This window comes from Dreissena polymorpha, chromosome 8 (genome assembly GCF_020536995.1).
Source record: "Dreissena polymorpha isolate Duluth1 chromosome 8, UMN_Dpol_1.0, whole genome shotgun sequence".
Taxonomy (NCBI): domain Eukaryota; kingdom Metazoa; phylum Mollusca; class Bivalvia; order Myida; family Dreissenidae; genus Dreissena; species Dreissena polymorpha.
In genome coordinates, this window is record NC_068362.1 from 4,978,039 (window position 1) to 5,003,913 (window position 25,875).

Below are 25,875 nucleotides of genomic sequence, written 5' to 3' on the forward strand. Positions count from 1 at the left end.
TATATTAACCCTTTCAATGCGGGAACCGAATTTTTAAGGCCTTTGCAAACAGTTTGGATCCAGATGAGACGCCACAGAACGTGGCGTCTCATCAGGATCCAAACTGTTTGCTGTTCTGATAGTATTCTTTGAAAAAAATTGAAGAAAATGCTAATTTTAGAAATTCAGCAGACAACATTTTAGCAGAAGACAAATTTCCCAGCATGCAAAGGGTTAATAGGTCACTGTGGCATAGAAGATATGTTGTCCCTCTAGCAACTGTGGATCATGAGTTCAAGCCCCACCGTTTTCATTTGATCCCTCCCAAAGACACCAAGTACAGGTTCTACCTCATAAAAAGACTCAAGAGGGTTTCAAATAGCATCAGACTTTGCGATATATTCGAGCTTAACTAATAGTTCAAAACTAATACTGTATAAAGGTAGGTTTTAAATAGATGCCTTATAGGAATAATTTATTTCAAGTTGATATAAATTCAAAATTTGTGTTGAAAGAGGGCAAACTTTGTAGGGTCTCTGTTTAAGGTCACATGGCTGATATTAAATGGAAAAAATTCAGAAGAGGTACTGTACATGTCTAATATGAGTCTGTATTTTCAACTTCTGTGTAGTCCACATAGGCTAATAAGGGACAACACTCTCAGTCTTAGCTAGATTTTCTTTTAGAATAGGCCTCCTTTTAGTAAAAAACTCCATGAAAGCGGAAAGTGTCATTTCTGACTATCCTGTGGGGACTGCACAGGCAAATCTGTGACAACAATTTACGCACATGTATTAAGCCCAGTTTTGCCAAAACAAGGCTGAATTATTGCAAGGTACTGTAAGGGCATGATCTGAGCCTGTATTTTCAACTTCTACCCGTGATACCTGTACAGGTTACAAGATGAAGAAGCGAGTTGGGGCGATAGAGGAGTTTGCCTTCGAGCCCTTGACATTGCTAGGCAGCAAGTATGACCCAACCAGGACCGTGAAGCAGCTTAACATCACCATAGCCGTCACTGGCTGGTTGAACGAGAAGGTCCAAGGTAATGCCAGTGATTTAAATGTTAGAATCCTGCTTTTTGATCAATTAATTTTTATTTTTCCACTTTTGACTCTTGAAAATTATCTACTTGGCATGATTTTTTATGCAAATGTTATCAGAAATTCAATTCAATAATATATTATGTATAATGCAAATTGTGTTACATTGCATAGTATTTGACTTCCTTAAAATTAAAACAAAACAAACAAGACTATTGTCAAGCAATATGGTCCCCTACCAGTGAAAGTCCACCATTTTCAGCAATATATCTAGTCTATTTGTTACCATAGCAACCAGAATTCTAGACATAGAAACAAAATGAAATGACGTGCATAATCTCCATATTGCCATCTATCAAGTTTCATTAAAAAATATGATTTTTTTTTAAAGTTATCGCAGGATCCACCATTTTCAGAAATATTTCTAGTCAATTTGTTGCCATAGCAACCAGAACTCTTGACGTAGGAACAAAATGAAATGACGTGCAGAATCTCTATATTGCCATCTGTCAATGTTTCAAGTTTCATGAAAAAATATGAAGAACTTTTTATCGCAGGATCCAGAAAAGTGTGACACACACAGCGCAAACCATAAGTCCCCTCCAGTTTTACTGTAAGGAGACAATAAAAGCAACAAGTGTCGTCCCTGATCAGCCTTCCTGACTACAAAGACCAGTCTGGAATGAAACTTTACATGCATGTATTAAGCCCAGTTTTTGCAGCATAAGGCTCATAATTTTACCTTAAAATCAGATTTCCCTCCCCTGTGATGCCTAGTCTATATCAGATTTCCCTCCCCTGTGATGCCTAGTCTATATCAGATTTCCCTCCCCTGTGATGCCTAGTCTATATCGGATTTCCCTCCCCTGTGATGCCTAGTTAATGCTAGTACATTAAAACCTATTTTTCAGATTTCCATATTACGGGGTCAGGTCTTATTTTAAGTAAGCATATTTATACCTTATTTTCAACTTTCTGTATTCCTTGGTCATGTCTGATTGAGTCCAAGGAGCAATACAGCATGCTCTTTCTTTATTTTAGATTTCAATATTCCCTAGTTATGCCTGATTTAGACTAAGGAGCAGTACAGCCTGCGATATCTTTATTTCAGATTTCCGTATTCCCTGGTCATGCCTGATTGAGTCCAAGGAGCAGTACAGCCTGCGCTGGGAGACCAAGTACGTGCGGCAGATGGGAGAGGCCATGGACTACCTAATGTCTATAGGCATCAACATGGCCACCACAGAGGCCTTGAAATACACCATTCTCTCTGGTAGGTAACTAACCATGAACTACCTCATGTCTAAAGGCATCAATATGGCCAACACGGAGGCCTTGAAATACACCATTCTCTCTGGTACGTAACTAACCATGAACTACCTCATGTCTAAAGGCATCAATATGGCCAACACGGAGGCCTTGAAATACACCATTCTCTCTGGTACGTAACTTACCATGGACTACCTCATGTCTATAGGCATCAATATGGCCACCACAAAGGCCTTGAAATACACCATTCTCTCTGGTAGGTAACTTGCCATGGACTACCTCATGTCTATAGGCATCAACATGGCCACCACAGAGGCCTTGAAATACGCCATTCTGTCTGGTACGTAACTTACCATGGACTACCTCATGTCTATAGGCATCAATATAGCCAACATGGAGGCCTTGAAATACACCATTCTCTCTGGTACGTAACTTACCATGGACTACCTCATGTCTATAGGATTCAATATGGCCAACACGGAGGCCTTGAAATACACCATTCTCTCTGGTAGGTCACTTACCAGGGACTACCTCATGTCTATAGGCGTCAATATCGCCACCACAGAGGCCTTAAAATACACCATTCTCTCTGGTAGGTCACTTATCATGGACTACCTCATACCTATAGGCATCAATATGGCCAACATGGAGGCCTTGAAATACACCATTCCCTCTGGTACGTAACTTACCATGGACTACCTCATGTCTATATGCATCAATATGGCCACCACAGAGGCCTTGAAATACACCATTCTCTCTGGTACATAACTTACCATTTACTACCTCATGTCTATAGGCATCAATATGGCCACGACAGAGGCTTTGAAATACACAATTCACTCTGGTAGGTAACTTACCATGGACTACCTCATGTCTATAGGCATCAATATGGCCACCACAGAGGCCTTGAAATACACCATTCTCTCTGGTACGTAGCTTACCATGGACTACCTCATGTCAATAGGCATCAATATGGCCAACATGGAGGCCTTGAAATACACCATTCTCTCTGGTACGTAACTTACCATGGACTACCTCATGTCTATAGGCATCAATATGGCCAACATGGAGGCCTTGAAATACACCATTCTCTCTGGTACGTAACTTACCATGGACTACCTCATGTCTATAGGCATCAATATGGCCAACATGGAGGCCTTGAAATACACCATTCTCTCTGGTACGTAACTTACCATGGACTACCTCATGTCTATAGGCATCAATATAGCCAACATGGAGGCCTTGAAATACACCATTCTCTCTGGTACGTAACTTACCATGGACTACCTCATGTCTATAGGATTCAATATGGCCAACACGGAGGCCTTGAAATACACCATTCTCTCTGGTAGCTAACTTACCATGGACTACCTCATGTCTATAGGCATCAACATGGCCACAACAGAGGCCTTGAAATACACCATTCTCTCTGGTAGGTCACTTTCCATGGACTACCTCATGTCTATAGGCATCAACATGGCCAACACAGAGGCCTTGAAATACACCATTCACTCTGGTAGGTAACTTACCATGGACTACCTCATGTCTTTAGGCATCAATATGGCCACAACAGAGGCCTTGAAATACACCATTCTCTCTGGTAGGTCACTTACCATGGACTACCTCATGTCTATAGGCATCAATATGGCCAACACGGAGACCTTGAAATACACCATTCTCTCTGGTAGGTCACTTACCATGGACTACCTCATGTCTATAGGCATCAACATGGCCACCACAGAGGCCTTGAAATACACCATTCTCTCTGGTAGGTCACTTACCATGGACTACCTCATGTCTATAGGCATCAATATGGCCAACACGGAGGCCTTGAAATACACCATTTTCTCTGGTAGGTAACTTACCATGGACTACCTCATGTCTATAGGCATCAATATGGCCACAACAGAGGCCTTGAAATACACCATTCTCTCTGGTACGTAACTTACCATTTACTACCTCATGTCTATAGACATCAATATGGCCATGACAGAGGCCTTGAAATACACCATTCTCTCTGGTACGTAACTTACCATTTACTACCTCATGTCTATAGGCATCAATATGGCCACGACAGATGCCTTGAAATACACCATTCTCTCTGGTACGTAACTTACCAGGGACTACCTCATGTCTATAGGCATCAATATGGCCACAACAGAGGCCTTGAAATACACCATTCTCTCTGATAGGTCACTTACCATGGACTACCTCATGTCTATAGACATCAATATGGCCGCAACAGAGGCCTTGAAATACACCATTCTCTCTGGTAGGTCACTTACCATGGACTACCTCATGTCTATAGGAATCAACATGGCCACGACAAAGGCCTTTAAATACACCATTCACTCTGGTAGGTCACTTACCATGGACTACCTCAAGTCTATAGGCATCAACATGGCCACCACAGAGGCCTTATAATACACCAGTCTCTCTGGTAGGTCACTTACCATGGACTACCTCATGTCTATAGGCATCAATATGGCCACAACAGAGGCCTTGAAATACACCATTCTCTCTGGTAGGTCACTTACCATGGACTACCTCATGTCTATAGGCATCAATATGGCCAAGACAGAGGCCTTGAAATACACCATTCACTATGGTAGGTCACTTACCATGGACTACCTCATGTCTATAGGCATCAACATGGCCACCAAAGAGGCCTTGAAATACACCATTCACTCTGGTAGGTCACTTACCAGGGACTACCTCATGTCTATAGGCATCAATTTAGCCACAACAGAGGCCTTGAAATACACCATTCACTCTGGTAGGTCACTTACCATGGACTACCTCATGTCTATAGGAATCAACATTGCCACGACAGAGGCCTTTAAATACACAATTCTCTCTGGTAGGTTACTTACCATGCACTACCTCATGTCTATAGGCATCAACATGGCCACCACAGAGGCCTTGAAATGCACCAATCACTCTAGTAGGTCACTAACCATGGACTACCTCATGTCTATCGGCATCAATATGGCCACAACAGAGGCCTTGAAATACACCATTCACTCTGGTAGGTCACTTACCATGGACTACCTCATGTCTATAGGCATCAATATGGCCACAACAGAGGCCTTGAAATACACCATTCACTCTGGTAGGTCACTTACCATGGACTACCTCATGTCTATAGGAATCAACATTGCCACGACAGAGGCCTTGAAATACACCATTCACTCTGGTAGGTCACTTACCATGGACTACCTAATGTCTAAAGGAATCAATATGGCCACCACAGAGGCCTTGAAATACACCATTCTCTCTGGTAGGTCACTTACCATGGACCACCTCATGTCTATAGGCATCAATATGGCCACGACAGAGGCCTTGAAATAAACCATTCTCTTTGGTAGGTCACTTACCATGGACTACCTCATGTCTATAGGAATCATCATGGCCACGACAGAGGCCTTGAAATGCACCATTCACTCTGGTAGGTCACTTACCAGGGACTACCTCATGTCTATATGCTTCAATATGACCACGACGGAGGCCTTGAAATACACCATTCTCTCTGGTAGGTCACTTACCATGGACTACTTCATGTCTATAGGCATGAACATGGCCACCACAGAGGCCTTGAAATACACCATTCTCTCTGGTAGGTCACTTACCAGGGACTACCTCATGTCTATAGGAATCAACATGGCCACGACAGAGGCCTTGAAATACAACATTCACTCTGGTAGGTCACTTACCATGTACTTCCTCATGTCTATAGGCATCAATATGGCCACGACAGAGGCCTTGAAATACACCATTCTCTCTGGTAGGTCACTTACCATTTACTACCTCATGTCTATAGGCATCAATATGGCCACGACAGAGGCCTTGAAATACACCATTCTCTCTGATAGGTCACTTACCAGGGACTACCTCATGTCTAAAGGAATCAATATGGCCATGGCAGAGGCCTTGAAATACACCATTCTCTCTGGTAGGTCACTAACCATGGACTACCTCATTTCTATAGGCATCAATATAGCCACCACAGAGGCCTTGAAATACACCATGCACTCTGGTAGGTCACTTACCATTTACTACCTCATGTCTATAGGCATCAATATGGCCACGACAGAGGCCTTGAAATACACCATTCTCTCTGGTAGGTCACTTACCAGGGACTACCTCATGTCTATAGGCATGAATATGGCCACAACAGAGGCCTTGAAATACACCATTCTCTCTGGTAGGTCACTTACCATGGACTACCTCATGTCTATAGGCATCAATATGGCCACGACAGAGGCCTTGAAATACACCATTCTCTCTGGTAGGTCACTTACCATGGACTACCTCATGTCTATAGGCATCAATATGGCCACGACAGAGGCCTTGAAATACACCATTCACTCTAGTTTGTAATACAAAACTACTAATTGAGGGGAAAGATGCATTTACAAAACCATCATGTGTGTGTATTATAAAGTTTATGAGGTCCTTCCCCGCCTGAGGCTGCATTATGTTTGGACCAGGTGCATGTTGTGGCCCTACTTACTAATGAACTTTAATATTAGACTTACAAAAGTTGGGATAACTTTTGAATAAAAGATGCAATCTCTAGCTACATGTATTTTGAGGTTTCTAAAATATTTTCAAGTTTGGTGTGGTCATGTGTTATGGAGGGAAGCCAGTGTACCCGCAATAAACCTCACATGGTGTACTCGCAATAAACCTCACATGTCCGGTATTGTGACCACCAACCAAACTCATATGCTACAGGAACTGGGATTGAGCCCGGCTTGCATTGATGTGAAGCTTGTTTGTTTTTTTGACACTATCAAAACCCACTGTGTTTTACTAGGTGAATTTACACTTAAGGTATGCTTTACATGGTAACGGGATATATTGTGAAGTATTGACTTGAGTGCAAATAGTTTAAAACTTGGGCTTAAGGCGCACTGTAGCGGGTTTTAACCTGGTTGTTATTATACATACTTACATCTCAACAAAATACAGGTTTTATCAATTAGTAAAGAACATGTTGAAAAAAATTAATCTGTATTGTTGTTTACTGTTTTTCTGATTCTCTTCAAACACATTAGCTGCATTATTTATTTTCCTCATGCACTGATGGTTTTATTGAGTATTAAGACAATATATAACCCCTTCCCCTTGTTCTATGATTAGAATAATCTACGTTGCAAAAATAATATATGTAAGAATTTTCAGGAAAAGAAGTATTTGGTTCTATAATTATGAAAGCAATATTTTGCTTGTTAATTAATTGAAAACAGCATTGTTGAACAGATACTAAAATAAATTCACCAACTGTCACATATGTGTGTGATGTTACCATTAATCTGTGTTCTTTATAATGCAGGCTTTTGCCCAGACAGTTTTAGTACAGCACTTGTTTTTCCAGCCATGTCTTATTGTTTGTTATTAAATATTATAATATATGACTTTAATAAAATAAATTAAGTAAAAACAAATATATAGTTGACAAAAATGTCTTTTAATAGCTCTAAAGTAATGTAGAATTTCATATAGAAAGTGAAGCAAATAACACAAATTATAAGTGAAACCCTCAACCACACTGCCTTGTCGGTGTGCTTGGCCAAAATCCTGGGGAAATTCCGGTAGTCTGTAATGTTATGTTTCTAATTCCAAAAATGTGTTGTGTTTTATTTTCTTAACTTAAGCAGAGAAAACTCAAATTAATATACATGTACATTATCTTTTTATGCCCAAAGTAGGGTGGTATATAGCAGTTGAACTGTCCATCAGTCTGTCTGTCTGTCAGTCAATCTGTCTGTCCGAAAACTTTAACATTGGCCATAACTTTTGCAATATGGAATATAAGAACTTGATATTTGGCATGCATGTGTATCTCATGGAGCTGCACATTTTTAGTGGTGAAAGGTCAAGGTCATCCTTCAAGGTCAAAGGTCAAAAAAGGGATATAATTTCTATTTATCATTTGGCAGGGACCAAGGGAAGGAATATTTTTTATTATATCTCCTTCAAAAATAATACTTCCCTTGTAAAAATTATCAGTACCTGCCAAATGATAAAAAAATAAAATAAATCAAAACGGTGCAGTAGGGGTCATTGTGTGTCTGACGAACACATCTCTTGTTCTTAGATGAATCTTATTTTAAGCCGATGCAAGTTTTTTTAAGACAAGCATACTGATATATTTTTACAGTTTCCTAATTAGATCTATACTCAATTCTTCATTGTGAATTTCTCACATGTTTAGACAATCATGATAAAATCTTGGAACATAAAAAATTCTCTGTGAACCTGTTTCCACTCAGAAGAAAAGTGAGAATGGCTATAAAAACAACCTACTTTAAACCTCAATAGCCTTCAGGTTCAGGTTTAAATCTGTTTGCTGCTCATTAGTACCTGAGGGTTTGGAATGAAGCCTTTAAAACTTGAATCAAGTAATAAAGGTCTTAGAATTAATTAGATTTATTTTAACCCTTTCAGTGCGGGAACCGAATTTTGAAGGCCTTTGCAAACAGTTTGGATCCAGATGAGACGCAACAGAACGTGGCGTCTCATCAGGATCCAAACTGTTTGCTATTTTGATAGTATTCTTTGAAAAAAATCGAAGAAAATGCTAATTTTAGAAATTCAGCAGACGACAAATTTCCCAGCATGCAAAGGGTTAAGGACTTAGAATTAATTAGATTTATTTTAAGGACTACAAATGCTTCAAAGTGTATATCTGAGTGGTAAAGGGTTTTAATGTTCAATATACCACTTAACCCTTTGCATGCTGGGAAATTTGTCGTCTGCTGAAATGTCTTCTGCTGAATTTCTAAAATTAGCATTTTCTTCGATTTTTTTTTCAAACAATACTATCAGAATAGCAAACAGTTTGGATCCTGATGAGACGCCACGTTCTGTGGCGTCTCATCTGGATCCAAACTGTTTGCAAAGGCCTTCAAAATTCGGTTCCCGCACTCAAAGGGTTAAGAATATTCTACAAACCATACCATACTTTACCATGTATTTGGTGCAACCATGTATAATGCACCTAGACAGTTTTTAAAATATTGAAATGAAGGAAAAAATGTTTTATAATCAAGAAAACTGCTAAAAATCTTCTCTCATTTTACAATTGCACAATCGGTTGTATCAATATATTGGTCTTTGCAACTTTTGTATCAAAATAGTTATAATGTGCATTATACACCATGCAGTAATAATATTAGTGCCATGCATTTCCAGGCCTTATCACAGCTGTCGCCTGGCCCTCCGCTCTTCTATCGGCATCTGCAACCATCGATAATCCCTGGCACGTGTGCACGAGCCGGGCCACACAGACTGGGAAACAGCTGGCAGAGGTTCTTCTGGCGAGGGAACAGGGGAACCGGCCTGTAACTCTGATTGGCTTCAGTCTAGGGGCGAGAGTCATCTTCTCTTGTCTTGAAGAGCTCTCCAAACGGACAGGTATTTTAATATGTTTAATTATATGATGCAGTCAGTGCTTCGAGTTTTGTTTTGTTTGATTAATGAGATTTTTTTATGCCCCCCCTTCTAAGAAGAGGGGGTATATTGTTTTGCTCATGTAAGTCTGTATGTCCGTCCATGCGTCCGTCCACCAAATGGTTTCCGGATGATAACTCAAGAACGCTTAGGCCTAGGATCATGAAACTTCATAGGTACATTGAGCATGACTCACAGATGACCCCTATTGATTTTTAGGCCACAAGGTCAAGGTCACGGTGACCCGAAATAGTAAAATGGTTTCCGGATGATAACTCAAGAACGCTTATGCCTAGGATCATGAAACTTCATAGGTACATTGATCATGACTTGCAGATGACCCCTATAGAGTTTCAGGTCACTAGGTCAAAGGTCAAGGTCACGGTGATCCAAAATAGTAAAATGGTTTTCGGATGATAACTCAAGAACGCTTATGCCTAGGATCATGAAACTTTATAGGTACATTGATCATGACTCGCAGATGACCCATAATGATTTTCAGGTCACTAGGTCAAAGGTCAAGGTCACGGTGACTCAACTTAGAAAAATGGTTTCCGGATGATAACTCAAGAACGCTTACGCATAGGATTGCAGATGACCCATATTGACTTTCAGGTCACTAGGTCAAAGGTCACGGTGACTTGACACAGTAAAATGGTTTCCGAATGATAACACAAGAAAGCTTACGCCTAGGATCATGAAACTTCATAGGTACATTGATCATGACTCGAAGATGACCCCTATTGATTTTCAGGTCACTAGGTCAAAGGTCAAGGTCACAGTGCCAAAAAACTTATTCACATAATGGCTGCCACTACAACTGACAGCCCATATGGGTGGCATGCATGTTTTACAAACAGCCCTTGTTTAGGTTTTCCAATTGATTGTGTCTAATACTGAGAGTGTGTGACAATAAAGGCCACGTTCTGGGAAAAATGAGCCTAATGCATGTGCATAAAGTGTCGTCCCTGATTAGCCTGTGCAGTGGCTATTCAAGGACAACTCTTACCACTTAGATGTGATTTTTGAAAAGAAGAGACATCCTTGAAAGTCTTGAAAAAGTTATTTCCCTTGAATTCAATTTTAGTCTTTGATATTCTCTGCTGATAAATCAGAAAAAATCACATGATAAGAAGTGTTCTGATTTATATTCTGGAGCCACTCTGGCAACGTTGGGCAAAATTGAGTAGTGTACATATTATATTAAAATAGTTTATCAACAGCTTAATATTCAGATTAACAAATTAGTTATGAGTCTAGTTCAATTCTCTGTATTCTACACCCTTGTTGTAGTGTAAAATGGGTTGTGTATTTTGGGTCATATTATAATAATTTTATATGTTTACATATATGATATCTTTTGTTAATATTTATGTAATTTGTGTTAATTTTATAATTGATGTATCCAAAAGATTTATACATGTAATATTACATGGATGGGTGTATGACACTTGTGAATCACAGTATCAATTATAATCACACAAAGCTGAATGCCCTATGTAAATACCAAATACCTGCTATCTTACTCGTGTGATACAACCCTTCTAAATATAATTTTGTGTAAACTATATAATTTAGGATCATTGAATATTACAGAGTTGGGGCATTTTTGTATCGTGAACACATTTCTTGTTCTTTTTACAACAGAAAAGGTTTTCATTTTTAGCTCATCTATTTTTTGGAAAAAAAAGCGAGCTATTGTCATCACCTTGGCGTCGGCGTCCAGTTAAGTTTTGAGTTTAGGTCCACTTTTCTCATAAAGCATCAATGCTATTGCATTCAAACTTGGTACACTTACTTACTATCATGAGGGGACTGGGCAGGCAAAGTTAGATAACTCTGGCTTGCATTTTGACAGAATTATGTGCCCTTTTTATACTTAGAAAATTGAAAATTTTGGTTAAGTTTTGTGTTTAGGTCCATTTGATTCCTTAAGTATCAAAGCTATTGCTTTCATACTTGCAACACTTACTAACTATCATAAGGGGACTGTGCAGGCAAAGTTATGTAACTCTGACCGGCATTTTGACAGAATTATGTGCCCTTTTTATACTTAGAAAATTGAAAATTTGGTTAAGTTTTGTGTTTAGGTCCACTTTTTTCCTTAAGTATCAAAGCTATTGCTTTCATACTTGCAACACTTACTAACTATTGTAAGGGGACTGTGCAGGCAAAGTTATGTAACTCTGACTGGCATTTTGACGGAATTATGGGCCCTTTATACTTAAAAATTTGGTTAAATTTTGTGTTTTGGTCCACTTAACCCCCTAAAGAATCATATATATTGCTTTCATACTTGGAACACTCGCAAACTATCATAAAGGGACAGTAAAGGACACGTTGCATAACTCTGGTTGTCATTTTTATGGAATTATGGCCCTTTTTAGACTTAGTAACTTTGAATATATGGTTACATTTTGTGTTTAGATCCACTTTACTTCTAAAGTATCAAGGCTATTGCTTTCAAACTTCAAATACTTCCATGCTATCATGAGGGTTCTGTACCTGGCAAGTTGAATTTTACCTTGACCTTTGAATGACCTTGACTCTCAAGGTCAAATTATTAAATTTCGCTAAAATAACCATAACTTCTTTATTTATGATTAGATTTGATTGATACTTTGACAAAACAACTCTTACCTGACATACCACAATAGACTCCATTTTTTTTTAAGATCATCTAATAAATGACCACCACACCCTTACACTATACCCCCCCCCCCCACCCCAAAAAAATATTTTGTATGCCCCCGGTAGGGTGGCATATAGCAGTTGAACCGTCCGTCAGTATGTCAGTCAGTCTGTCTGTCCGTCCGAAAACATTAACATTGGCCATAACTTTTTCAATATTAAAGATAGCAACTTGATATTTGGCATGCATGTGTATCTCATAGAGCTGAACATTTTGAGTGGTGAAAGGTGAAGGTCAAGGTCATCCTTCAAGGTCAAATGTCAAATATATGGCGTCTGTCCGTTCGAAAACTTTAACATTGGCCATAACTTTTTTAATATTGAAGATAGCAACTTGATATTTGGCATGCATGTGTATCTAATGAAGCTGTACATTTTGAGTGGTGGAAGTTCAAGGTCAAGGTCATCCTTCAAGGTCAAAAAAATAAAAAATAAATTCAAAGCGGCGTCTCATGAAGCTGCACATTTTGAGTGGTGGAAGTTCAAGGTCATCCTTCAAGTTCAAGGTCATCCTTCAATGTCAAAGGTAAAAAAAATAAAAAAAGCGGCGTTCTTATGAAGCTGCACATTTTGAGTGGTGGAAGTTCAAGGTCAAGGTCATCCTTCAAGGTCAAGGTCATCCTTCAAGGTCAAAGGTCAAAAATAAATAAATTCAAAGCGGCGTTCTTATGAAGCTGCACATTTTGAGTGGTGGAAGTTTAAGGTCAAGGTCATCCTTCAAGGTCAAGGTCATCCTTCAAGGTGAAAGGTCAAAAAATAAATAATGTAATGCGGCATTATCATGAAGCTGCACATTTTGAGTGGTGGAAGTTCAAGGTCAAGGTCATCCTTCAAGGTAAAAGGTCAAAAAAAATAAATTTCAAAGCAGCATTCTCATAAAGCTGCACATTTTGAGTGGTGGAAGTTCAAGGTCAAGGTCGTCCTTCAAGGTCATCCTTCAAGGTCAAAGGTAAAAAAATTATATTTCAAAGCGGCATTCTCATAAAGCTGCACATTTTGAGTGGTGGAAGTTCAAGGTCAAGGTCATCCTTCAAGGTAAAAATAAACATTTTTTTTTTTTTTTAAAGCAGCACAATAGTGGGCAGTGTGTTTCTGACAAACACATCTCTTCTTTTTTTCAAACATGGTTAAAAAACACAAATATTTATTTTTATTATTTTATTTTTGAAATACTGTCCAACCATCCCACCCAAGAATCTCCCCCCCCCCCCCCCCTCATTTTTTTTTTTTTCATTTTGTTTGCATTTTTGGAAGATAATGAAATAAATGACCACACCCCCACACTATACACCCCTCTCCACTCCACCCCTCCCTCCTTTGTGATTGAAATTGAGATAGGTCCCTACACCTTTAAAAAGAAAAATAGATGAGCGGTCTGCACCCGCAAGGCGGTGCTCTTGTTTATATTTACCATTGCCACGCTCATTGGAAATTAATTTTTATTCGCGAATTGATCCAATAAGTATGTTGTTATTTAACTCAAGTTACAATTATTAAATATACCTTGTACATGTATCTGTCTGCTATGAGTGGAATGTGGCCTCACAGATGTTATCTAACCCCAGGAGGTGAGGGTCTGGTGGAGGAAGTGATTCTACTGGGTGCTCCTGTGTCGGGAGATGTGAAACTATGGAAACCACTGGAGAGGATCGTGTCCGGCAAGATTGTCAACGGCTATTCCAGGTATGAGTCACAAATGAGCCTCTGGTTCGGTAAATGAGCTTAATGAATGTGTTTAAATTGTCACCCCAGATTAGCCTGTGCAGTCAGGAACAACACTTTCATCCTACACAGGCGTATCGGGACTTTACGCACTTTACGCACTCACATTAACTCTTTCAGTGCGGGAACCGAATTTTGAAGGCCTGTGCAAACAGTTTGGATCCAGATGAGACGCCACAGAACGTGGTGTCTCATCAGGATCCAAACTGTTTGCTATTCTGATAGTATTCTTTGAAAAAATTCCAAGAAAATGCTAATTTTAGAAATTCAGCAGACGACATTTTAGCAGAAAACAAATTTCCCAGCATGCAAAGGGTTAAGCCCAGTTTACCGAGAGCAAGGCTCGAATTTATGATACAGTAAGGTATCAATAATCATGCCCTCTTTAGTTAGATCTCGTCTTTCCCCATTTCACGTGACTTGTTGTGTCAATAATAATAGATAGATCTAGTTTGTGTTGATGAAATTAAAAAAATTTGATTGGTTGCCATATTTTGTACAAGATCCAACTCGTTAGTCCAGATTTTGTGTCGGCTCTGTAGCATTTGCATCCCTGAGAGGACTATAATTAGCCTTGTTTCAGAGAAAATTGGGCTGAATGCATATGCGTAAAGTGTTGTCACAGATAAGCTGGTGCAGTTCGCACAGAATAATGAAACAACACTTTCTTTTTTGTGGATTTTTATGCCCCCCTTCGAAGAAAAGGGGGTATATTGCTTTGCTCATGTCGGTCGGTCTGCCGGTCGGTCTGTCCGTCCACCAGGTGGTTGTCATATGATAACTCAAGAACGCTTGGGCCTAGGATCATGAAACTTCATAGGTACATTGATCATGACTCACAGATGACCCCTATTGATTTTGAGGTCACTAGGTCAAAGGTCAAGGTCACGGTGACTCGAAATAGTAAAATGGTTTTTTGAATGATAATTTAAGAATGCATACGCGGCCAACAGGGCACACTCTGAACAATATTACTGAAGCAACTGGTTTGTAATCCTAAATCTATAATTATCAGTCCAATGAAACATCATCCTTTTAGTAAAATACAGTGGATCAGTAAAAATATTATCAGAATATGAGATTTTTTGTATATTTTGTATATTTTCTTTTTAAATGTAGTCTCTCCTAAACGAAAATCAAGTCTATGCGGTAAGTTGTCCCTTAATAGCCTGTCCAGAGGGCATAGGCTGACCTGGGATAACATAGCCTGTCCAGAGGGCATAGGCTGACCTGGGATAACATAGCCTGTCCAGAGGGCATAGGCTGACCTGGGATAACATATAGCCTGTCCAGAGGGCATAGGCTGACCTGGGATAACATAGCCTGTCCAGAGGGCATAGGCTGACCTGGGATAACATAACCCAGGAGGGCATAGGCTGACCTGGGATAACATAACCCAGGAGGGCATAGGCTGACCTGGGATAACATAGCCTGTCCAGAGGGCATAGGCTGACCTGGGATAACATATAGCCTGTCCAGAGGGCATAGGCTGACCTGGGATAACATAGCCTGTCCAGAGGGCATAGGCTGACCTGGGATAACATAGCCTGTCCAGAGGGCATAGGCTGACCTGGGATAACATAGCCTGTCCAGAGGGCATAGGCTGACCTGGGATAACATATAGCCTGTCCAGAGGGCATAGGCTGACCTGGGATAACATATAGCCTGTCCAGAGGGCATAGGCTTACCTGGGATAACATAGCCTGTCCAGAGGGCATAGGCTGACCTGGGATAGCCTGTCCAGAGGGCATAGGCTGACCTGGGATAACATAGCCTGTCCAGAGGGCATAGGCTGACCTGGGATAACATAACGCACATGCACTAAGCTCAGTTTTCACAGAACAAAGCTCATATAACTTAAGAGTATTATTCCCGATGACCAGATAATGTGTTTAAAAGAATTTTCATGCTCCTTGGTTAAAGGTAAAGGTCACAATACAAGGTCAAAGTTAATAAATTAATAGTATTCGTTCTGTGACTTTATATGCCTAGGAGTAATCTTAAATATATTTATTATTTAGTAATTATTATTTCATGGTGACCTTAGGATGTGTAATGTATATTTTGAACGCTCCAAAGTAAAAGGTCAATGTCACAATTTTAAGGTCAGAGGTCATGAGTTTTCATATCCTGTAACCCGTTTCTGCTTTTAACTTTATAAGATAAATTGTGTACACATTAGTATGCTGTTCATTGCTTATTAATTTAGTACCCCACCCACACTATTCTGGTTGTTTGGGGGAATGTATCCTGTGACATCCTTCGATATGTCTTGTCTTTGGCTATTAAGTATATATAAGAGCAAAATGTAAAATAGTAATGTGCCAATGTAAGCAAATTATTAATGGACCATCTCTTATAAGTCAACAGAAATAAACATCTAATTCCTTTGATGATTTTTATTTTTGCAAACTCTCAATTATGATTATTCTGTAGACTAACTGTTTCAGGTACACCAGATCTGTGTTCTTGATATGTTACTAGTCTGCTTGCATTCCCTTGTAGGAGTGACTGGTTGTTAAAGTTCCTGTTTCGAACTGCCTCAGTGACTTTTAATGTGGCGGGACTGTCACCAGTCAAGTGGGACAATAGGCGAATGCACAATATTGACCTGAGTGAAGTGGTAAGTGCTGTGAAAATATTATTGAGAATTGAATTAAGCAACACTCTGTGAATACGGTGCTTAATGCATGTGTATTCAGCGCAGGCTTATCAGGGATGACACTTTCTAAGCTGGATTTTCGATTTCCTTTAAATGAAAAGTTCCATAAAAGCGGAAAGTGTCTTTCTTGATTAGCCTGTGCAGACTGCATATTTGCCTCAGTGTAAGGCTATTTTGTGTGTAATGTGTAGTTGTATAACCCTTTGCATGCTGGGAAATTTGTTGTCTGCTAAAATGTCGTCTGCTGAATTACTAAAATTAGCATTTTCTTCGATTTGTTTTTCAAAGAATACTATCAGAATAGCAAACAGTTTGGATCCTGATGAGACGCCACATTCTGTGGCGTCTCATCTGGATCCAAACTGTTTGCAAAGGCCTTCAAAATTTGGTTCCAGCACTGAAATAGTTAAAACAAAATATGTATATATTTGAAATCACTTTTAAACAAAATGTACTGATGAAGGTAATTCTAGTGGTATGCTTTTTACTGGAAAAAATAGAATGTCTTTGTTGTAATATCACTTTAATAAGTTCTATATTTAACAGAAAAGTAAGCAACATGGATGTTAAGTGATAAGTATGATTTTAAAAATTAAGAAATGATAATGGTTTAATATTTGAAGACTTAAGAGATAAGGCAGGTAAATAAAAATATTAATGTTTTGGTGCTTCCGTTGATTTTACCTTCTGAACCTTAAACAATGGAACGCAGTCACTACTGTAGTTATCTTTAACAAAGACCTATAGAATACATATAGGTTTTTGTCTTTAAACACAAAGAGTCTTGGTGCGTAATGAATAAGTTTTGACATTTAAGCAGCTCAAAACTCTTTATTAATAGAGATCCCTTATTTGATTAAGTGTTAAAATAATGTGTGAGTTCTTCACTACTAGTTATATTTGATTCTTAATTATGTAAAGATACCTTTTAAAAGTGAGTTCTATTTAGATCTTGTTTTACCTAGATTGATGGACATGGCGATTACTTAAAGAAGTTGAATGAAGTCATGAGAGCTGTTGGCCTCAAAACAAAAGACCAACTGGAGTCAGCATTTGAGAACTTCTCATTGACCTCGAAGAAAAAATCACCATCACCTTCAAAATCTCCACCGAATTCTTCTTCTGCTGATCTCATTGCTGGAGAGACCAGAAATGACCTGAAAGTAAATAATGAAGCAAAAGGTGATACATTGGAGAAAAGTTCATCAGAAAATTCCATTGAAAATGGAAGCATAGAAACTGCAGAGGAAGTTGTGGAAAATAACAATGTTAAGAAGGGTGACGACACTGATGTAGGTAGTAATGTTGGTGATTGTTCACCAGTCCCTTCAAAACGCAAATTTAATGACATAAAGACCATTGCTAGAAAGGTTGGTGAGAAGATAAGGCCACCGAAGCCAGAGTCCAGGGTTTGTTTCGGGGCTGATGATGAAAGCGTGAAGATTTCAGATGAGGAGAGGCTTCAACAGAAGAATGTTAGACACAAAAAAGCAGCTGCAATGACAGAGGACGATGAATTTTGCAGTTTTACGGATTCTGACCCACCAACTGATGATGATGACAGCGAGAAATGGGAAGAGAAAGAAGTGAAAGCGTGATACGTCCTACGTATCTGCTAAAAGCTTTTACTTAAGAGTGATTTTACTAAAATTACAGTAAACATTCAAATCTATATGAATATACATGACCGATATGGAAGGTTAAGTGATGCTGATGAAGTAATTTAATTATTTTTTTAAAGAGTGATGGTGGGATTGAAATTTAACCCTTTGCATGCTGGGCAATTTGTCTTCTGCGAAAATGTCGTCTGCTGAATTTCTAAAATTAGCATTTTCTCCGATTTTTTTTTTTTAAAGAATACTATCAGAATAGCAAACAGTTTGGATCCTCATGAGACGCCACGTTCTGTGGCGTCTCATCTGGATCCAAATTGTTCTCAAAGGCCTTCAAAATTCGGTTCCCGCACTGAAAGGGTTAAGGATCTATAGATAACAATATAATGGTTGTCTGTTTGATTCCATTTCAATATTAAATTCAATTATTTACCACGCTGTATGGATTCGCACATTTGTGTGCTATCCAGTTTTGTTTAATTATTGTATAATGTTAGGGTACATTTGTATTTTATTTACAATATACTCTCTATGCAACATTTAATGTCTGTGATGTGCTGTTATATTCTACAACCATATTACATTTACCACCGAATAACTCAGGCTAATAGAGTAGAAATTATTTATTTTCTTAACCTTCTAGTGACTGATGCAGGTCAACTGCCAACTTATAGTCAAAGAAAGGAATGAATTATTACTTTACATGATTGAAGTTTTAAGTCACAAGTGTTAATCATATTGCTTTAAATATAAATTATGTATATGCTTTTTATAAGTGTGCATTTATTTTTCAAGAATATGCTCTTGAAATTACCATACTAACAATATGTGTTCATGACTGTGAGAATTCATTTTACATGTTTTAAATTTCTTTTGGTGCTGTTATTGTCATGTGTTGGTATTTTATTTGACAAAAATTTACTTTTTTGCTGCATTTATGTCTTTTGCATCTGCTACTGGAGGTTTCTTTATTCAAAGAAAAGGCTAGCTAGTGTGCTATCCGTGCATTTTTTCCCGAACTACCAGTATGTTTAAGTTTTCTGTTAAGCTAATTTCTCACTATGGCTAAAGGGATTTCACTTTAATTCAAAACATGAGCTCTCCATATTAAAATGACTCAATATGCTGAGTTTAGAAAAATTAGGGCCATTTTAAATTTGCATTTGAATAAACGTTATATAGGGAGGTTCTAGTCTTTCTGTAAGCTAATTTCTCATGAGTTGCTTGAAGGATTTCATGCAAACATAAAACCGATATTTCCCAAATTAAAATCACACCATAGTCCAAGTTAGGTAACTGTAGTTATTAACTCTAGTTGACTTAAATGTTTGCATATTAGCAAAATAGGCTGTTTTAAGTTTTACGGTTAGTGTGTCAGGAATGGCTTAAGGGATATCATTCATGCTTAAAAGATATAATCACCATACTTAAACGACCTCATAGGCATATTTTGGCAACTCTAGTTTGAAATCTGCCATTATTAACTAAAAGGACCTGTTTAGACTTTGAATTTTACATACAAGCTATAAAGATAGATAATTTCCAACGAATTTCATATAAAGAAACTTTGTATCAAGACAACTCCATGGGAATACAAATGGTGTTTGGAAGGGTCAAGTTCCCTGTTATTACAAAAAACAAAATAAATTTCACTTAATTTCTTGATTAGTTTAAACCTATTTATTTTAGCTGATTACATGTAAAGCCCCGCGCTTATTTAAATGTTATCGAGTCCTTTTCCTGGGCCTCAAACCAGTACTTGATGTCTTTTGGGGAGATGTAAAGAACGCTCCTGCAGTTGGACTCAGACCCGTAACCTCCCGGACGCTAGGCAGACACCATATCCATTACAATGAAACTTAATGAATTAATACACATATACAGACCAAGCCCTGAATTGCGCATCGGGTAAGTCATGGAGTCAATGTCATGTTAAGTAAACATAGAAAATATAACACATATACAGACCAAGCGCTAAATTGCTCATGGGGTTAGTCATGGAGTCAATGTCAAGGTCATGTTAAGTAAACATAGAAAATGTTATCAATAAAGTTATACAACTAAATAATTTATTATTATGTTAGGACCTTATATTTCCTATTAGGGTTATATGTGATGTGCATGAGATCATTAAAGCTAAAAAAGGATTCTGGAACTCACAAATTGAGCTATTTTCAAAATCAAGGTGTATGTTTTTGTTGGATATATTGCATATTAGAAAATTAATAAATTACATCATTATTTAAATATCTTACCTACTATACAAAAAGTTTGGTTTAGAAAATGGTCATAAACTCTGATAAGAAAAATAAAATTGAGCGCCCTTCCCGCCAATAGCTCTTGTTCCTTGAATAGCATCATGACAGATTTCTTCTAATGACTCACTTTTAGTAGTAGAAACCAAGATTTTTTATTGATCTGTGCAATATTTTTTGGATAAATATCTAAAAATGTAATGCAGGCAAACATGGATAAAAATATGTTGTGTTTTGTAAAAGATATTGACTGTTAGAATTGTCTCAAAGAATATGTATTATGGCCTTTACTGATATGATTTTTGTGTGATTTTCATGACTATAGCATAAACATCAATTTTCAGTCTAGAACATTTGTTGATAATATACCTTTTAAAATCTTAACAAAATCAATGAAATCCAAGTCAAAGGCAAAGCGGTAGTTGCCCCTTGGCCACTTATGTTTTGTGATTTACCCTGGTTTTCTTGAGGAACTGTAAAGAGCATAAAAATGCAGGAATTAAACAACTGATTTTAATGTCTTGCCTTATCTCCTACTACACAAGAATACAAAAAAATGAAACATTTTATTTAATGCTTTCCGGTGGTTTATAGAGAAATATTAGTGAATTAAAACTGATAATTTCACTGCTTCAAACAGGGAAAATTGTAAGTGAGAATTATCGATAATTTTCATTGTTTACTGTGAAATGACGTCATTTTTTGACGAAATGACGTCATTATCCCAGCAAAATTCTTTAGTTAAACTCTTGAACAATGTATATAAACTGTGAAAAATGCATTAAATAAAATGGAAATTTGTTGGATTCGGTGGATTATCGATTTTAATTCACTCGTGAGCATAGAAAAAATATATTTTCAATCATAGCATATCCTCTATATCATTGAATGATTACATTCAAGTGTGTAAAGGTATTCTGTTTACAATTTACTCTAGCTCGATTGCATCAACAGCCTAGCGCTTATTGAAACGCTCTCGAGTTTCATGGAAATTAAAGCTGTGATTCGCAATAAGTCAGTTTCTAAAGTCTGTTTGGGCATTATTGTCAGATTGATGGCTTGTTTAATGATTATTTATAATGATTTTTAATATACATGTACATATGGTACATGTTCATTATATTGCCTATGTCTTTACACCACTCCTCACAATTTAAAATGATGTTGTTTTGGACTATACCTGCCTAACGTGGGTGTTCATATAATATGCCCCGTTTTTTAAATGACACAATTATTTTAATTTAATTTTATTAATATACTAAAAAGCCGAAGATCTGGTATCATGACATTACCATGTTTCTTGTTGTCTCCATTATTTTGTGTGCCAGTATTACAAATGAGCTTCACAGAGCATTGTAACCCAGACCTTACAACAGCATATTTTGTGACCTGGCAGTCTTGTTTTGTGTTGTGTAGGCATGTTAATTGAAAATATAACTATTGATTTGATGTATTGACTATGCAAATACAATATTATAATGGTGCTATATAAAGGCAAATATTTGTGTATGTTGTGTTGTTTAAATTCACAGCATAAAATCCAGAGTAGATTTTTTTTTCAAATAATAGATTTAAATAGATTTAAAAATATGCAATACTTTTAAATCAATTATTTCTCTGTGGTATCAACATAATCACCTATACGTTGTCACAGTAATGGAAAATGTACACTATTTTATCACAGTTTTGTCTTTGTTAAGATGCCTTATTATACACACTTAATGCTACTCTCAGTTAATGCGTTTATTTTACAATCAATGATTCATGTTGTTAACAGCTAATACAATGTTAATTTTCATTATTGTTTGTTTGTTCCCTTTTGTGAAAAAGAATGAGCCTCGTTCTGGGAAAACCAGGCTCAACCCATGTAGCGCTGGAACCGAATTTTAAAGGCCTTTGCAAACAGTTTGGATCCAGATGAGACGCCACAGAACATGGCGTCTCATCAGGATCCAAACTGTTTGCTATTGTGATAGTATTCTTTGAAAAAATCGAAGAAAATGATAATTTTAGAAATTGAGCAGACGACATTTTAGCAGACGACAAATTTCCCAGCATGCAAAGGCTTAACGCATATGCGTAGTGTCATCCCAGATTAGCATAGGCAGTCCGCACAATTCGATGTTTCGTTTGGAAGATACTTCCTTTTAGCAAAAATCCATAGAATCGGAAAGTGTTGTCCCTGATAAGCCTGTTTAGACAGCACAGGCTAATCTTGGACGACACTACGCACATGCATTTAGCGCAGTTTTACCGGAAAGATGCTCGAATGATAACACGCATTGTTTTCCCATATAAGAAGCTGTACTCGTTACCATAATATTAGTTCAAGCTATTCCACTCATCTGTGTCCTCGTGGGCGTGTGTGTATTGCTCTATTCAACATGCAGCAAGTACAGATTAGAGGGTCACACAATTACAGCTCCCGCTTAGAAAATTCGACCGAACCCACTGTATTTCATTTCCATATTTTAAATCACGCATGTCGAGGTCACTGACAGTTTGTACCAATAATGTACTTGTGGTCAAAACTGGCTCCGACCCAGCATGGTTTATATAGACTTAAAAGTTGAACTTATTTTAATCAAAGCTCTGGAGGCACTGAAGTTCGCTATTGCATAATTTAAGACGCAACTCATTTTTCAAAATTAATCGCAAGTTTAAAATGAACACAAGCCATTCAAATTTATTAAGAGTGTGCCTTAAAGCACGGGTCGAGATGTGCGTGCACTTTTTTATCATCCTATTAATTTTATAGACATAACTTAGACAAAAGAACAACAACATGGCCATTTTTTACGTTCTGAAAGCATACAAAGTATGATAAAAATGGTAATGAGAACTGAATATTAAGAAAATTGGCAATCACCATCATATTAAATGAATATTGTTGGAATAAAGAATGCCTATCTCACTAAGAATATACTTTCATGATGGAAATTTCCTGTACAAAACTTATGATTTTCGACACCATATACAAATTCGAAATACCGGTATACAATAAGATAATTGATGAAAATAAATAAAATAATAAATCTGCGAGCAATACTTTTAACCCACGAATTATATATAGGTAGTCATAAAGAGAACACCGTTGAACCATACTTTTTGTTGATGCATTACTTGTTACCCTAGCAGTTCATACGGTTTCAACAACTCTGACTTAAACGTGGTTATAGAGCACTCATGCGCTTTTTCGGCATAGCTGTTTTACCCAGCTTTTCACCTTAAATGACTTTTACATAACGCCAACAGACACGCATCAATATATTAGAATATTTATAGGCTACATCACTGTGTCTGTGCTCAGCGTTAAGGATGTAGCACTGTTCAGTGTGAGGAATTCCGGACTACTCTCTGCATGTTCAAACGACACAAATTGTGGCCAAGTTACAAGTACGTGTTAAAGGGATCTTTTCACGGTTTGGTAAATTGGCAAAATTGAAAAAAGTTGTTTCAGTTTCGCAAATTTTCGTTTTAGTTATGATATTTTTGAGGAAACAGTATTACTGAACATTTACCACAGTCCAATATAGCCATTATATGTAACTTTTGACGATTTGAAAACCTAAAAATTATAAAGCGTTGCAACGCGAAACGATTGAATAATTTGGACAGTTCTGTTGTTGTCGTTTAAATTTACGAAACTACGAAGATTGCTTATATAAGGTATAAAATACTTACACTGTGTATACCCGGCGGAATAGCCGAGAAGGCTAATGCGTTTTTACTTCAGACTAACTCCAGGTTCCGGGGGTCACTGGTTCGAGCCCTGGTACCGGCTACTTTTTTTCCTTTTTTAAATTTTATTCTTGTTTTTTTTTACTGGAGCTTTTAAAATCCAATGTTTACATTTATCAATATAAAGCATTTAATGACAAACTTCAAAATATACCAAAATCTGTGAAAAGGCCCCTTTAAAATCCATATCGCAGAATTGCAGGGTCAGTTCTCGTTCACTAAATCGACCGGGGAAAATATAATTGATTATCGATAAACAGTTTTGCTTTCAAGATGAGAAAACACACATTACCGAAATAGTATAGTATCACGATAAGAGGAAAATCTTTTAATAATCCCACCACTCTGTCAGCACGTCTGGAAATCGTTCCTTAACGCCTGGATAGGCTACCCTTATTTACCAGTTTGCTATTTTGATTTTAATTATGTATCGAAAAGCATTTTGCTAAAATGTGTCATTTCCAATTCGCAATGAGATTTTTATGACCCTCGTCATGCGAAAATGTGTCTTATTCCATATGCGCCAATCATTGGCGTCGCACTGGAGTGCGGCGACTATAATGTAATGCATTTATTTTTCGCCTATGGGAGAAGTTATTTTACGGATCAATGTATATATTTTTGTTTTAAGAACATCTTGCATAGTGGTGATTTTTTGTGTAAATTACTGTAAATAAGTACTGCATTTGTGCCTATTACATTTATTACAACATTTATTGCCAATAATGCAAAGCTAATTGTATTTATTAATAACTGATCCACAACTAATCACAGGGGAAAGATCACAGGGACTGGGCAAATACGCGAAACTTTTTGGTTTTGTATAAAAACAAATGATGTTTTGTATAAAAGCAAAACATAATCAAAATATATTTAATTTGTGGTTTTTCTAATTTGCTAATTTAGTGGAGAATCAATGTAGTACGATATTTGACGACCTATCGCGCAAGCAAGTTTATTGGAAGGCGTAGTGGTACGAAAACGTACAATGTATTAGTTTATTAATAGACATATAATAACGATCGCTATACACAACTTCACCAAATAGCAGTACATAAGTGAATGTCAGCCGGAATAGCTCAGTTGGGAGAGCGTTAGACTGAAGTTGTTTACGCAACAGTCATCTAAAGGCCCCCGGTTCAATCCCGGGTTCCGGCACGAACGAACAGTTCGGCGGCTGACAATTTTTTCAGACAGGTTAATAAATATAATAAAGCTTTATTTTATGTGGACATTTTAAAATTCATTTTACTACAATTGGACATTTTTATTAAAATTAATGGATGCAACGTGGTGACAACGTTAATTAAAATTTCTTTCATCACTTAAATGTCTTATAAAAAAATACACGTGTTTGTATATTAACAAATTAATGCAAACAACACATCTATTATCCATGTATTTGTATGGTTTTCTATCATAGGCCCTAAGTACTATCCCTA

The 25,875-nt window shown here is 37.5% G+C and overlaps 1 protein-coding gene and 1 non-coding gene across 5 annotated transcripts in view; both read left to right on the top strand.

Annotated features, from left to right (window-relative positions):
- The window catches only part of LOC127841557 (transmembrane and coiled-coil domain-containing protein 4-like), a 37,445-nt gene extending 14,955 nt beyond the window's left edge, over positions 1-22,490 (top strand). For 2 of the 4 annotated variants that reach the window (XM_052370474.1, XM_052370476.1), the window contains exons 8-13: positions 875-1,024; positions 2,134-2,295; positions 9,492-9,713; positions 14,006-14,123; positions 16,668-16,785; positions 17,790-22,490. In XM_052370474.1, the coding sequence (XP_052226434.1) occupies positions 875-1,024; positions 2,134-2,295; positions 9,492-9,713; positions 14,006-14,123; positions 16,668-16,785; positions 17,790-18,422 (1,403 nt within the window). In that variant the 3' untranslated portion in view covers positions 18,423-22,490. Of the gene's footprint in view, positions 1-874; positions 1,025-2,133; positions 2,296-3,158; positions 3,220-9,491; positions 9,714-14,005; positions 14,124-16,667; positions 16,786-17,789 lie in introns of all 4 variants that reach the window. The other 2 variants (XM_052370475.1, XM_052370477.1) reach the window with 2 other exon arrangements.
- Positions 22,491-25,501: 3,011 nt separating this feature from the next.
- Trnaf-gaa (transfer RNA phenylalanine (anticodon GAA)) lies at positions 25,502-25,591 on the top strand. Its single transcript is given in 2 exon segments — positions 25,502-25,538; positions 25,556-25,591. It is a non-coding gene; the product is annotated as a tRNA-Phe (tRNA).
- The last annotated feature ends 284 nt before the right edge of the window (positions 25,592-25,875 follow it).